At 49.1% G+C, this 16,012-nt stretch overlaps 1 protein-coding gene across 1 annotated transcript; it reads right to left on the bottom strand.

Moving 5' to 3' along the window:
- Positions 1 to 4,079: 4,079 nt before the first annotated feature.
- On the bottom strand, positions 4,080 to 15,147 carry LOC119711872 (tubulin alpha-8 chain). Its single transcript, XM_038162516.1, has 5 exons — positions 15,022 to 15,147; positions 10,246 to 10,468; positions 7,159 to 7,307; positions 5,181 to 5,861; positions 4,080 to 4,471 (listed from the first exon to the last, which is right to left on the bottom strand). The coding sequence occupies exons 1-5, from the start codon at positions 15,022 to 15,024 to the stop codon at positions 4,178 to 4,180; spliced, it is 1,350 nt and encodes a 449-aa protein (XP_038018444.1). The 5' UTR covers positions 15,025 to 15,147; the 3' UTR covers positions 4,080 to 4,177.
- Between the last annotated feature and the right edge of the window lie 865 nt (positions 15,148 to 16,012).

The raw sequence follows: 16,012 nt of genomic DNA on the forward strand, positions 1-16,012 counted from the left end.
GGAGTCACCTAATTCAGGGTCTTTTTCCTGACAGAAGACTCTCTGTTTTCCCAGCCATAGCAGCTCACAGCTCCTATCCGGGATGTGGCATCTCCACATTTAGTACCAGACTCATTTTTCTTCCTAAACTTTTTGGAGTTATAAAAGAAAGTTATAAAAGAAAGTTATAAAAGAAATGTGACTTCAAAGATACTACTGAAAGGGTGGTGAGGCCTTGGCACAGGGTGCCCAGAGCAGCTGTGGCTGCCCCTGGATCCCTGAAGTGTCCAAGGCCAGGCTGGATGGGGCTTGGAGCACCCTGGGATAGAAGGTGTCTCTGCCCATGGCAGAGGGTGGAGTGAGATGAGCTTTAAGGTCCCTTCCTTTTTGTTGCCACAAAACTTCAGCAAGGCCAGTGAAAAGCCCACCCCCTGCACTGAAATAGCTCTGCACTATAAACAGTGACCATGGCAGCTTTGTTTCCGTGCAGCATCTCCTACACACAGGAAACCATGGCCTGCTGCAAAGGCAGACAGGTTTACCTGGCAGAACAGAGGCAGTGGGCACGGGGCAGCACAGCAGCAGCACTGCTGCAGCTCTCTGCTGTTACAGGGCTCACAAGGACTGCACTGCAAAGCACAGTCAGTACAGAACCATGCCAGCCTGGCTTGTCTAGGGGAATTTGCCAGAGTGGAGCAGGATGCCAACAGGAATGCCAGCAGGCCTAGTAAGGCTGAAGGCCTGGGACAAAACAACCAAAAATTGTGCAAAGGTGCTCCTGTCAGTGGGCATAAAGTAATGGAATGAGTGAATGGGTGAACCTTGCCTATTTGACAGAATTTTAAGTATCTGAGGCACAAAAGTTCTTTCTGATATTACTTGAGATCAGTTTATCTGTAGTAAGGAGGTAGAGGCATGTGTAACTGTGGGCTTATGTTACCTCTTTCATCATACAATTAGACTGTGGCATGCTTACTATAGAAATTAGAAATGTACATAATTATATATATAATATAGATATTAGCACATTAAAGGGGATTCAGATTGCTTTTTCAGAGGGGAGAGTGGGTGGAAATCAAATTCTGCTGCATTGCATTCTCCTGGAACAGCACCAGAACTACCCTAGAACAGATCTTGCAGATAACACCAGAATTTACCACAAAGTTCACAGTGACCGCCATGGCTCCAACTCATTTTTTCCTCCTCCTCCACCTCATGACTCACACAAGTTTTTCTGTCAGGTGAGAGCTATTAATTACCAATCTCAATACTGGAGAAAGCTGTGTCACCACACAGGTAAAGATATATTTAGTTACCACTAGATAATACCCGCACTTCTGCCAGTGCAAACAGGCACATGACTGTGCAAAGCACAAGTATGGGCATTTCTTATCAAACAGACCAACAATTAAAGTACAGAATTAGAGAAAGGCTTTCAGAGTGCAAAGCAAGCAATTTCCTTAAAGTGACAGCTAACATCAACCTCTGCAACTTTCAGAAGTTCACACTCTTACACTCAAATTTTAATTCAGTGCAAAGTCTCCTCTACATTTCAGGAAGCAGATGAACCACACACTTGCTAATCCAACCATACAGTCAGTAATTAGAACACATTTAAGGATTTCTGCAGCTCACTGAAGCAAGAGCAGTTTTAGCAGGATTTTCCTGCTGTAATTGGCTTCATATCTGAGAAAAACCCTATCTTATCTTAGCTCAGCATGCACATGCCTACACAGAGAGCAGCTGCCCACTAGCTAAAGCAACAGGGTTTCTTAATACCAGTATGATGAAGTTTCAAGTATGATGTAGGCTGAAAATGTATAATGTGTTTTCAGCATCAGTCCCATGGCTACAGAGTGACAGAGTATCTCTTGTGAAACCTTCCACCCATCATGTTGCAGATTACATCTTCTCTAAGTAACATTACATCTTACTTTTAAAAATTAAAAGCATAATGCTTCTCATCTAGTGCCTCCACAGAATGAGATTCCCAGGACACAGAGCTCAGCATTCCATAAGCACCAGGATTTTACATGGCTGCTGAGTGCCCTGCACAGCCTCAGCACTGTACACAGCTGGATCAAACAGACATCATGAGCCAATTCCCACCACAGGGAAGTGGTCTCTACACAAGTAATCCACCAGTGCAGTAAAAACCAGACACTATTTGCAGGAGAGGGTAGGCCAGGCTTCAATGAAACCAAATTCCTCACAGAAAAGGCAAATCACTTCTAAAAGGTCCCACTAAAGGCCAGTTCAGAAACCCACAACTCCAACACAATTAACTTCCAATGGAAGTCATGGTGCTGCACTTGTGGCACAGAGCAATCTCCGTGACCTGCTGGCAATACAGGACGTTCAGGGTGAAAACCTGACACTTGCACGGCACCAAACAGCCCTGTGCACGTTTCTCTCTGGGAATTGCCATCCCATTAAAACCTGAATGATTGCCAACATGGAGTCCTTCTGACTGGAATGAATGTGTCTGTCCCTGGGCCCCACCAAACACATTTCCTTAATCAATCAGTAAACAGGAAAATATGTTAATCAACAGGACTTCAAATTCATGACAGTTGTCTACCCTGGAACGTAAAACCACAAGGAAAAACAAATGAGAAACTCACTGAAACACTGACCACACTTAGCTGTGCTGAATGGCAGGAGGTGTGATTGCCACACATCCTGCACAGCAGCAGAGCTGACTGAGACAACCATGGAGGCAATAAAGCACTAAGACTGGTCTCCCCATCTTTCTAAAACTGGTAACTTCCAGCTCCAAATCAGATTGACTCAACACAATGGCTAAAAAACCATGGAGTGATCCAGGACAAGAGGAGCCAAAGCAATTCCTAGTCAGCTCGCACAGACCAGGTTGTTCTGGGACCTTCCACAACAGCAGCCGCCTGTTACTCTAAATTACAGGTGACACCCCCACCTGGAACAAGCCCAGGCAACTGGGACCAGGAAAAGGATGCCACTTTGTGAGGGGATGTCAGATACTGCAGCATTACCTGAGCACTGAAGCTTCCATGCAGAAGGGAGTACAGGAATCTTGCAAACTCCAGCTGAGACTCATGCCAAGCAGGTGTGCACATCTGCAACTAACAGATTTCAAGGCTTGGCCTGAATCACGCTCTGCTATTAAAACAGAGGGAATATGAGTAAGGTTGAAATTGCATGGGGAAAATTCTCCAGCCCAAATCTCATCTTTGAGTCAGACTTTGGTGTCCTGTAATCACATTCAGTATTCAATCGCCATCTTAAGATTCAACTATTCCACATTTGGTATTGCTGTGGGGGAGATTGCTCAGTCATCCAGCTCTACAATGAAGAGTTTGGTTTGTGGTTCAGCACGCCCAGGCTCCCACTCAGTCGATGCAGGTTTCAGACAGAGGCTGCTCACATCTGAAGATAAACCTGATTAGCCAAATCCTCTCCTGTTCCATCAGCTTACACAGAGGATGGCAGCATTCATATCTGAACCCATGGAATAATTACTTCTGCAAAAGACTTAGTTTTAGGGAAAACTAAAATGTTTAACTGTGGCTAGTCAACCCAGAGATTTTTCTCCAGACAGCTTCAGGAGAAGTCTGACTCTAGAGAGCTGCAGACAGGGACTCCAGTTCCTTCTGTGTGAGGGCACAGCAACACAAGGGCAACAACTGCTCAGGTTCTGCCTACAGTGGCAAGTCCATCATGCTATGGCACACCCTGCCTGGACATCTCCTCCCCATCCAGGTTACTGCATCTCTAAGTTACGGGCCCTCTCTAAGAATAGGAGACACCTAACACAAACAGCCTTCAGTTTTGAAGGTCTTACATCTTTTATGGGTAACACAGTTCCTTTTGCCTCTTGTGACACCAAATCTAGAGTCTTGGAAAAAATATACCTAATACCTTCCAGAAAAAGCTCCAGCTCATTCTAGTCTTCTGTTCTGGGCGCTAATAGCTCTTCAAATAGCAATGCCTTAAGGACAAGAGCTGACTGAACCATAGCATGGTTACTTTATTCAGCTACCTTCTTCAGAAAGGAATTCCATCTCTTGGACTGTTGACTGCATGTAGTTAATGAGTGTACATAGTGTTTGGACACTACCAAAGTTCTTGATTAAAGAAGTTTATTCCAATCAGTTGACATGATTTACATTGCTACTAAAGAGGCAGTAAAATGGCAAAGACTTGCAATTCACTGTTGGATTTAATATTCTTCTCCTTCATCTTCTCCATCCATCGAGTCTGTGCCCACTTCTTCATAATCTTTCTCAAGTGCAGCCAAATCTTCCCGAGCCTCTGAGAACTCCCCCTCCTCCATCCCTTCTCCAACATACCAGTGAACAAAGGCACGTTTGGCATACATCAGGTCAAACTTGTGGTCCAGGCGAGCCCAGGCCTCGGCAATGGCCGTGGTATTGCTCAGCATGCAGACTGCCCGCTGGACTTTGGCCAGGTCGCCCCCAGGAACCACTGTGGGGGGCTGGTAATTGATGCCAACCTACAGGAGATGTGGAACAGAGCATGAGTTTCTTTGTGGCGCTTGACAATGACAATAATCAAAGTCAGACAACAGGAGTTGATTAAAATGTGTCACTCACTAAACAGCCCTGCATGAGAACATAAACTTCCGCATCTCAGAATACAAATCAGGTACCTACAGAACAGCTCAGAGCAAACACACTCCACTGTGGGAACATACCAGAGTTTTCCCCACCTAGGTGAAAGAGAGGACTCAGCCCATGGTGCTGTGCAGCACTATTGCCAACCTACATTAGATTGCTTCTCCCATTGGCCAGTTGACCCTGCCCACCCCAACTGTTCATCCCTCATCCCCTCTGCAGGTTGGTGCCCTTTGCCCTGCCCCTGTGCCCTCAGCTCACTGGGCACTGACCCCACACAAAAGCCTGTGCACAGCACGTGGTCGTGTCTTTGTCCCTGATCCCTTTGGCGTGGTGGATGCAATAAACCTTTGCTGGAACACATCATACAAAGACCCTTCCTGTACTTCCTCTGCTGAGCTACCTGTGGGGTGTGTGTGCATGGACTTGACATGGCTGTTCTCATGGCCTTACTCTGAGCAGCTTCTGAAGGAGACACTGAAGAAGGCTGCAGCATTTCTACCACCCCGCCATATTACAGCAAATGGCACCCAGTGCCCAGAACAGTGAATGAGAAGTCTAAGAAATCATGGTGGAACTGAAACTTGCCTTAAATCCAGTAGGACACCAGTCCACAAACTGGATGGTGCGCTTGGTCTTGATGGCGGCGATGGCGGCGTTGACGTCCTTGGGCACCACGTCCCCGCGGTACAGCATGCAGCACGCCATGTACTTGCCGTGCCGCGGGTCGCACTTCACCATCTGGTTGGAGGGCTCGAAGCAGGCGTTGGTGATCTCGGACACGGAGAGCTGCTCGTGGTAGGCCTTCTCCGCAGAAATGATCGGGGAGTACGTCACCAGCGGGAAGTGGATACGAGGGTAAGGCACCAGGTTAGTCTGGAATTCAGTAAGATCCACGTTCAAGGCACCATCGAACCTAAGGGAAGCAGTAATGGAAGACACTATCTGACCAATGAGGCGATTGAGGTTAGTGTAGGTTGGGCGTTCAATGTCCAGGTTCCTACGGCAAATGTCATAAATGGCCTCATTGTCAACCATGAAGGCACAGTCAGAGTGCTCCAGCGTGGTGTGGGTGGTCAGGATGGAGTTGTAGGGCTCCACAACAGCTGTCGAGACCTGAGGTGCAGGGTAGATGGCGAATTCCAGCTTGGATTTTTTCCCATAGTCAACTGAGAGGCGCTCCATCAGCAGAGAGGTGAAACCAGATCCAGTTCCTCCCCCAAAGCTGTGGAAAATCAGGAAGCCCTGCAAGCCAGTGCACTGATCTGACTGAAAGAGAAAATACAGGTGTTCAAGATATTGTGTGCATTAAGAATCCCCAATCAAGCTCAAGAAAGACAGCTCTGAATTCTGACACATACCAACTGTTCAAGCTTCAGAAATACAGAATTGATCCACCAAGAGTCAAGAAGGTGTCCCAGGAAAAGCAGTATTCTTGGCTGGTTTAAACCCCCTACGTATTGGATGGCAACCACTTCAAATTGCTAGCTTAAAATTCCTTCTATCCCCAATTCTCAGCCGAGACCACCAACAATTAGCAAAAAAAGCAGGAATATTCAAAGACCTACACACTATCTATCCCTTACAGTTACTTGGTATTCTCCATCTGCACAAAAATGGAGCAACTCCCCCATGCCAGAGCTACTGCTGTAATGCTGCACGAGTGCCAAGCGTGTATCTCCGCTCGGGGAAGTGAGCTGTCACAGCCTGTTACAGTGCCAGTCCCATTCACTCCCCTCAGAAGACAAAACCAGACAGCCCTGTCCTCACAAAGAGGTGCCACATGATGCTCAGCTCCCAGGACAAACAGGGACTGCCAACAGCTTGTACAAAGAAATTGTGACTGTTTTTCGGGTCAAAGTAAAGCCTACTGCAAACTTATGATTGCTTTAATTAGAGATTGTGGCAGTCAAGTGTTGAGAATAATTCCAGTTGTAATCTGCAAAAGGTGAACTTTAAGACTCAGTTAGCATTCCATATCTAAGCACCTGGGTTTTGTGCAATGACAATTCCTACCTTTGTGACACAGACTGGGCAATGGACGTGCTTAGCAGCCCTAAATAGGGAACCTGAACCTCCTAAACTGCCCCCTCCATAAGTTGACTGAAGTACTGGGGAAGCTGAAACATCCCAGCATACTGAGATTTATTCCTTTTCTACTGTTACTACCATAAGATTAATCCAGAAATCATAACAGCAGGAAATGCAAACAACAGTCCAAACCACAGAAGCAAGCACTCTTATTTAAAATTCCTTGAAAGAGCCACAGCCAGAGACCAATCCTTCTCCAGCAGGAACTATGCAAATCATAATTTTTGGTTCTGACTTTCTAAACATGAAAGTATATATGAAGTTTTAAGCACCTCATCAGCATTTTAGGCCACTTGAAAGCTATATATAACAGGAGAAATCCAGCCATTCTCAGCTGGCTAAGAATAAAAGCAGATGCAGACTAAGTCCACAGATTCTCATACCACAAAGAAATGAAAGCACAGTTTATGTATTTGATAACCTCCTTTCCAAATCCCGTAGAATAGATGTTTCAGAGCCTTCACTGGAGTCTTACCAGCTTCCTGATACGCTCTAGAACGAGATCAATTATCTCTTTCCCAACTGTGTAGTGACCTCGAGCATAGTTATTTGCAGCATCTTCTTTACCAGATATCAGTTGCTCAGGATGAAAGAGCTGCCGGTATGTCCCATTCCTAACTTCATCTGGGAAGAGACAAGATACATATTGTTATACAATATACAAATATTTTAAGTAAATTTTCTATATAGGCCAGCTTTTTCAAACTTCTAGGGGTGTCTAGAATAATGTACTTAAACTTTTAGAGAGAAAAGGCATCTACCAATCAGTAGGTGACTTCCTACAGCCTAAATGCTGAATAACTAAGAAAAATTAAGTTATTGCTTACGAAACTGCTATTTTACACCAAAGTTTAGAATTTTGACCCGACAGAGCAATTAAAAACTGGACTATAGCAGAACCACTTCTCCAGTTTAAGATGACTTAAGGCCCATTTTGCAGCCCAGCAGCTGAAATCCCATTTTTTCCCTTCAGTTCCCAATCCCTCCAGGATGCTTCTGTGGGCAAGCAGAGCCGATTCAGGTTACATGTCCCTTTCTCTTCACTGTACCTTCTGCCAAAGGTAGAGAAGGGTTCAAAAGGAACAGGAGATGCTCTTAGAGCAATTATTTAAACCCTGAGCTGTAAGCTGTAGCACATCCTGCAGCAGTTACACATTTGGAGACTGATTTAGAGCCACTAGTTCCCAGAAATATGCACTTACACCCAACAGGCTAAAGCTCTGTCCTACCAGAAAGGTACAAAGGCACTCAGCAGAGCTTTGTCTCTGGTTTAGCTCAAACCACTCTTGAGTTGTGTGCTATTGCAGTATTGCATTATTTAGTTTAAGTCAGGTGAACAGCAGAGAGCTTTATTAACTACAGCTGAAGTTGCCTGCTTTCATGTATTCATTAATCTGAAACAGAACAAGCAAGACAAAGATAAGTAAAGCTTAGGACATAAAAATATAGTTAGCATTTAAACCAATTTATGCTGACCAGCTCCCACTTCAGTTTGCAATCCAACAATCTAAAGTATTTCTAGGACTGCATCAAAATAAAAACAATTTGGAAAAGTTTACCATCTCAAATACTCATGTGTCTAAGACTTCCTACAATACCACTCCACATTGTATGGGTACAAATTTGGGTAATAATGGGAAAATACAGAACCAAAATAAAATGGTTCTTTATCCTTTGCACACAGGGCTAACATGAGCCAGGATGGTCCTCAGGAAGTAACAAAACTTGTAGAGTTCAGAGGAGTCACTGGACTGCACACAAAGTGTGCCTGGAACAAAGGACCTAGGTGAGGGGACAGCTAAACCAGCTTGCCCCAGACACATTGTCCTTCACGTTTTCAAGTCTAGCTGGGGTAGACTGTTAAAGACACTTGTGTTGAATTCCCAGATGTCACTGCCCTAGTTTATGGTGGAAAGTTTGATGGTATTTTACCATGACACTCACAGAGGCGGTGCATATTCCCCATCCTGCTGCTTTCTGCAAGAGCAGCACTGATCTGGAAGGACAGAAATCCCTGTGCACACATGTGGCAGCTGCTACATGCACAGAGATAGGTTTTTCATAAATTCAGTGCATAGGGACTTGCTGCATGAATGGGGAGACTCATAAGCCCTGCCCAGGAAACTGGGGCAGTAATTTTTACATTAGCCAGGGAGGAATAACAGCCATTTCCCAGAAAGGCACATGATGTACAGTAACCTTTAAAAAAAGCCCTAACTTTGAGTATTACCAATCTTGCCCATCTCCCCACACTACACCTGCACCACCAACAAGCACTGGAACATTCACTGCTTTTTGGCATTTGTTCCAAGACTCATCAGCTCCTCTGCCCTGTTTTGCCACCTGTCTCGTCTCATCTCATCTCATTTCTGAGCCGTTCCTGGTTGCTCAGAGCCACCACCTGGCCGGTGCAGTGCAGGCAACAGCCACAGGGCTCAAAAAAGCACAAAGACAGACTTGCAACAGCTCCTGGGAATATCAGTGTACGGCCAAGGGTCCCTGGGCTTATTTCAAAGTTATAGCCCAGCACTCCCACCCCTAAACAGCCACACAGCCTTCTGCTCTCCTGAGAAGTTCATCTGCTGTGTTAGCCACAAGAAGGGGTCTGGTGTGCTACACTGAACAGAAGTTACAGAACAGCCATGGTTTGGGTACAGAGGAGTAGCCACAGTCACACATTTCCACAATTCTGTGTTGCAGAAAGATAAAACACAGCAACTGCATAAGCACAGGCAACACAGACCTCTGCTATAACAGCCCTAAATCACTACTTGAGGCAAGATAGCCACAAACCAGCTCCAGAAGAATTACTTCTGGCACACACTGGTGAGAGGAAAACCAGGATTCCTGACACAAGGGATGAAGATCATGTGAAACCAGGAGCTCACACTGAGCTGACAGTGCATCTACTGCCCCAGGATGGAGGGCTGGTCAGTAGCTGATGCATGGGATCACATCTGAACACCAAGAGCCACTGTTGCCAGAGCTTGGAGCCGAAGACATTTTCAGGAGTAGATTGTTTCTCAAAGATAAGGCACCAGGAAGCTGAACTGCATGTTCAGAAGTCCATGAATTTAGGCCAGCTATGGGGACTCATTTCTGCAAGCACTGTTCAGCTTCCACAGACTGGGAAACTACAGCAATCATTCCCAAGTACAACAAGGAATCCTCCTAATGATATATACTGTGTCTCTTAAAGAGGTTCTACTGACTGCAGCACACATTATGCCATACTGTTCCAAGGGGCTGTAATTGCTCCTTGCATAGCAAAACCATGAAGCATGTTCATGAGACCCATTTAACTCCGCAGCCTGGCAGAAGGTAATGCTGAAATTCTTGAAAGCTCCACAGAGCACATTTGCCAGTCTCAGTGAAAATAAAGCCGACTATTTTCCATCACTAGGAAGGTGTAGGCAAGCTTCATGCACTAAAAATTTAAAGCCCCAAAGCATTTTTCAGGGCTACAGGAATGGATCCCCTAGCCAAAAACCGATAGGCTAAAGTATTTATGTGGCAATAACACGTGGCAATGATCTCCAGCGCCTTGCACAGTCACTGTTACCTATGACTGCAGGTTCAAGGTCCACGAACACGGCCCGGGGCACGTGCTTCCCCGCGCCCGTCTCGCTGAAGAAGGTGTTGAAGGAGTCGTCCCCGCCGCCGATGCTCTTGTCGCTGGGCATGTTGCCGTCGGGCTGGATGCCGTGCTCCAGGCAGTAGAGCTCCCAGCAGGCATTGCCGATCTGCACGCCCGCCTGCCCCACGTGGATGGAGATGCACTCGCGCTGCGGGACAGAAACGCATCGCTCAGCACAAACACAACTGCCCTTGTTTAGCCAAGGCTCAGCACGCCCGGGGGGACTGCCAGCCCGCAAAGCCATCAAAACATTGGCCTTATTGTCTTGGTGTAGGGGGCATTTGGCACAAAACACAACAGGACACAAAAGCCCCTTTGAAACATCATCAGCTCTACCCAGAAAAACCCTTTTGGACATTATCATTTTTACAAGCTCATCCCTCATTGTTATTCTTCAATCAGACAGGAAGAGTCTGATCAACTCTTTCAAGTTCTTCAGCCAATTTTCTTCATACCAAATGGAATATGCAGAAAAGCTGATGATCATCCCTCTCACTGGCCTAAGTGTCCAGAACAGCAACACCCAGACCCCAGCCCTAGGAGCACAGCCACCAGAGGCAGCACAATCCTCCCAGGATCCGGAAGCACTTCATTTAATGTACACAAAACAAAAAAACCTATTCTCCAGATCCCTTGAGGAAACTTTGTCACTCAGTAGGAAAGGCTTTGCCTAACAAACCCCTTCATAACCTTCCATAAATACAGATCCATCAGGCCTCAAACCACGCTGCTGTGCACAAGGTACTGAACTCCATAACACCAGATAAAACTACCTCATGAAAGCCATGTAGAAAATAGTTCATGGCAGCAAAATTATCTGTTCCTACCCATTTATGGATTCCCAAGTTCCCTCTAATGTCCAGAGTAGAAACCCAGTTTCTTTAATATTGCAGCACATGACTTTAAATGGTTCCCTGGAATTCCAGGATAAGCAGGAGTACTTTCAGGCACAAGTACAGGCCAGGCAGAGAATGGACAGAGCAGCCCTGGGGAGAAGGACATGGGGGTGTTGGTGGATGAGAAGCTCAGCGTGCCCCGGCCCCGTGCTCTGGCAGCCCAGAACCCGCCCTGTGCTGGGCTGATCCCCCAGCGTGGGCAGCAGGGCAGGGGGGGATTCTGCCCCTGTGCCCCGCTCAGGTGAGAGCTCACCTGCAGAGCTGCCCCAGCCCGGGGCTTCCAGCACAGGAAGGACCTGGAGCTACTGGAGCGAGCCCACAGGATCCCATGGAGCTGCTCTGAGGCCTGGAGCCCCTCTGGGAGAGCTGGGGATGCTCATCCTGGAGAAAAGAAGGTTACAGGGAGACTTTAAAGCCCCTTCCAATACCTAAAAGGGCTCCGAGAGAGCTGAAGAGGGACTATGGACAAATGAAAATGGCCTTAAAATGTAGGATGATATGGTTAGATTAGACATTAGGATGAAATTCTTCCCTGTGAGGGTGCTGAGGCCCTGGCACAAGCTGCCCAGAGAAGCTGTGGCTGCCCCATCTCTGGAAGTGTCCAAGACCAAACTGGATGGGGCTGAAAGCAACCTGGTCTAGTGGAAGAGATCAAATGGGATGGTCTTTAAGGTCCCTTCCAACACAAACCATTCTGTGATTCTTTGACCTGGAACTGCCTAGTCCACATCCATAGTCAATGCAGAAAAGCAGGAGCACAGTCCTTTTAAACTCATTGGGAATCCCATGAAATTAAGATTTGTACTTGTCACAAAAAAAAATTAAAATCACCTGTTCTCAAGTACAGCACTGAACTGTTTTTTAAGCTCCTATGCATCCAAACTGTATATTCAGGTGTCCAGCCCACATCCTCTCTGCAAGCAGCATTACTCAGAGCTGCCTGCCACCCTTCTCCTCTCCAAAGCCATTACACCATCACCCTCCAGGCTGAAGCACTGAGCTTGGCCACTGCTGCCATGGCAGAGACCACACAGCCAGCCTGCACAGCATGAGAGAGGTGACAGGAAAGCCAGCTGCAGTGCCACAGAGACCAGACCACGGCAATGACTCAGGAAACATCCCTTTAGGAGAGCAGGACAGCCTGAAACTTTTCTGCAGGGACAGGAGAATAACATAGACCACCACGTCAGCCTGGATCCTCACCTAACTGAGGTCCTACCAGTGACCTAAGCCTTGCTAGAGAAACCCACAAGCAGCTGGGAAAGGTCATTGAAAGGGTGTGTAAGGACCACACCACACCACAGAGATGGAGGGTGTAAAGAAGAAGGGTCTGTGGAGCAGCTGAGGCCATTGGCTTGGTTAGCCAGAAGAGGGGAGATTTGACCATGGTCTACAGCATCCTCACGAGAGGAGGCAGGGGACTCTTTGGTGACCAGTGACAGGACCCAAGGTCAGCTGTGTCAGGGGAGGTTTGCCTGGATATGAGGAAAACATCCTTTCCCCAGAGGGTGATCAGACAATGGAACAGGCTCCCCAGGGCAGTGGTCACAACACCAGGGCTGACAGAACTCAACACTCTCGGGCAAAAAGTGGGATTCCTGGGGGTGTCCTGTGCAGGGCCAGGAGCTGGACTCAATGGCCCTTGTGGGTCCCTCCCAACTTGGAATGTACAGCTTGGCAACACAGCCACAGAGCAGGTGCTACAGGTGCCACATTAAACCATGGCATGTTTACTTGGACAAAATACAAAGTTCAACACATTGGGCAATGACTCCCTGCACCAGTACAAACAGCAGCAACAGAGGGAGGCCGGCTGCAGAGATCCTGGAGGCTCCCACAGAAACCAGCCTGAATGTCCCACAGGGTCCTCTTGTCTTCAGTAGGGCAAACCATGTGCCAGGGAACAAAAGGAGACACATGGCCAGCACAGCAGAAGGCTTCCCTTTGCTCTGCAGGTGGCTCCAGGTCAGATTCTCAGAGGCTGATGCAAAGCTCAGGATGGTGTTAGGAAAAGTCTCTCCAGTGGAATGGTGTGGCTCTGGAACAGGTCACTAGAGAAGTGGGAGGGGATCTCCATCCCTGCAGGTTTTCAAAACTTGGCCAGACGAGGTCAGTAACAAAGCCTGGCCTGGTGCTACTGTGAATCCTGCTTTGAGAGTTCTTTCAACTGCTTTCCTACAACTTTACTAAGGACTTTTAAGTAGTATGTGGCTATTCAATGAAGCACAAACCTTTGTCAGACATGAACAGATTCTCTGCCCACTTTGTGCTGCATGGCCTTTTCACAGCACCAAGAATACTGAAGAACAAGGCTCAGATTTTATTCCAAAAGCATCAGCTCCAAGTTGGAATGACAGGCAAGAGAATTGCCACACTCATTATAGCTCGGGGCCTTCACACATCACTGATGAGCTTCAGAATAAGGATTAAATGTACACACAGTGCTGGTAAATGCTGTATTCAAGCCACTACACAATCCTCTTATTTACTCAACGCTAAATGCTTTCCCCACACTTATATACATGATTTGCAAGCACACAGTTTCAGGCAGAATTTCTCCAGCCCAGTCTGTTTCCTTTCCCTACAGGATGTGCTCCAGCTGAAGGGCACTACCCTTCCAGCAGCTGCAGACTCAGCCCCTTGCTGCACTCACTGCTAGGCTGGAGCCCCTCAGATCCTCCATGGCACTGATGGAGCAGGCTCCAGGTCCTCTGCACTCCCCAGCACGGTGCTCAAGGTCCAGCTGCACCTGCGTGAGGCTGATGGAAAGTCAAGCTTCCTGAGAATGGCTGTGCCAGCTCAGACCAATCTTATCAGCACATCATATGGAGGAATGCTGTTTCCCTGGGATGGGACTCCAGGGAACCTGCATCCTTTGCAGAGACTAGGGGCTGCGTTCACACTCTTGATTTGACTTTCTCTGAAAACCGTGGCAATAAACAGCCCTCAAGGGAAGGGTATGAGAAAGATCCTCAACCCATCCCACCAACACTCTAACTTACAATAATTTTCCGCTCAACAAGTATTTCCCACACATTCACAAGCCCACAGTAGCAGTCTTACTACATTTGTAAATCCATGTAACCATCTGACAATCTCTTTTCAGACATGTAGGAAGACAACACCCCCACGGGGGAGAGCCGAACGCCCATCCCAGCCTCCAGCTGTGCTGCCCAGCTCAGCACATGAACCCTGTCCTGTGGGGCATCCAAGCCCGTCACACCTTTCAGACTGCCCTTCAAGGTGACTCAACTTACCAGCTCATTCTCGCCTGCCAGTCCCACAAACTCCTTCAGGAACTCTCCCCATCAGCCCAATCCCCGCGCTCCCACCCGCTCCACCCGGGGCAGGAGCCGGGGAGCCGCACCTGGGCAACACCCAGGGCGGGGGGCCGGGCTCCTCCCTGCGGCCCTGCGGGTCGCGCACACCTCGCGGAGCTGTCCCGGCTTCACACGCTGCGGGAACCCGGCGGCTCTCCCCGCTCTGCGGGCAGGGCGCCCCGGGGCCCGCACGGACAGACGGCCCCAGGGGCTGACGGTGCCCGGGACGGATCTGCGGCCGTTGAGCCGGCCGGGGCTGAGGGTCCCGGGGGCCGCCATGTTCTCGACGAGCCCGCCACCATTTTGGGACGAGACGGCGGGAGCGACGGGGCGCGGGACGAGACGCGGCTCGGGGCAGCGAGACCCAGTGCCCCCCACGGCCCGGCGGGGCCGTCCCGCTGCCCATCCCGTCACCCGCCTTAGCGCCGCAGCTCGCGGAGCGGCGCCGGGCTACCCGTGCCCCGCCGGGCCCTCGCCCCACTCACCATGGCTCAGGAGCGCCGGCACAGACGCGCAACGTGTCCGGGCAGCACCGCAACAGCGGCGGCTCGCTCCGCGCTCACCTTATATAAAGTGAGGGACGGGGCGCTCGGCTCCCTGCGCTGTGCTCATTGGCGAGGCGTGCGCTCAGCTGTGGGCCATTGGATGACAGAAATGTCGGTCACCATCCTGCGCGAACTATTGGCTGATTCGTAACAAAGGGCGGGGAGGAGGCGGGGTTTAGCCTTCCCGCCAACGAAGGCCAGCACCTTCCTCCTCAGCTCCCCTCCAGGCCGGGATCGCTCTGTCCGGAGCCAGCGGCTGAAGGGCAGGGGCTCAGCACTGTCCTCCCCCGGGCGCTGGCCAAGGGCTCCGAGCTCAGCCTGGGGAACCCAGAGTCAGCGGCTGCTGCCCTGGGAAGGAGCCCTGAGGGGCCTCCCACCCACGGGTGTTCTGGGTGAGAGCTCTCGCTGTCCCGGCTACGCGCACTGAGCCCGGGGAAAGCCAGCAGTGAAACACCCGGGCAAAGCCGGGACTAAGGCATGGCACCCCGGGATCCTCTGTGAGACAGCCTGAGAGCCACCTCTGCCCGGTGGGCACCCAGAAGCCCCGGTCCTCCAGTGCTGTCTCTGGGCTGAAAGAGGCGGGTGTGGACAAATCTCTGTCCCAGGAGGCTGGAGGCAGCTCCCCTGCAGTCACCAGGGACAGCAGGGCCTGTGCCAAGTGCCTCTAGCGGGATGGAGAGTCTCAAAATGGAAAGGACTCAAAGCTCAAGGGCCAGATCTGGAGAGCCACATAGGTTCTACTGCAATCCGTACATCTGGTGTTTAAATGGCCCAGTTGAAGTTGGATATTAAGTGGGAAGCATAAAAACCCTGTGGTATGTCCTAAGGGATATATCAACAGAAATATTCCTGCAACTGCCAAACTCACTCCCTGGGTAAAAGCAGCTGCTGTGTGTGCAGGTCTGACATTTGATACCTGGAGTTCCATCCA

The sequence above is a fragment of the Motacilla alba genome, chromosome 26 (assembly GCF_015832195.1).
Source record: "Motacilla alba alba isolate MOTALB_02 chromosome 26, Motacilla_alba_V1.0_pri, whole genome shotgun sequence".
NCBI lineage: Eukaryota > Metazoa > Chordata > Aves > Passeriformes > Motacillidae > Motacilla > Motacilla alba.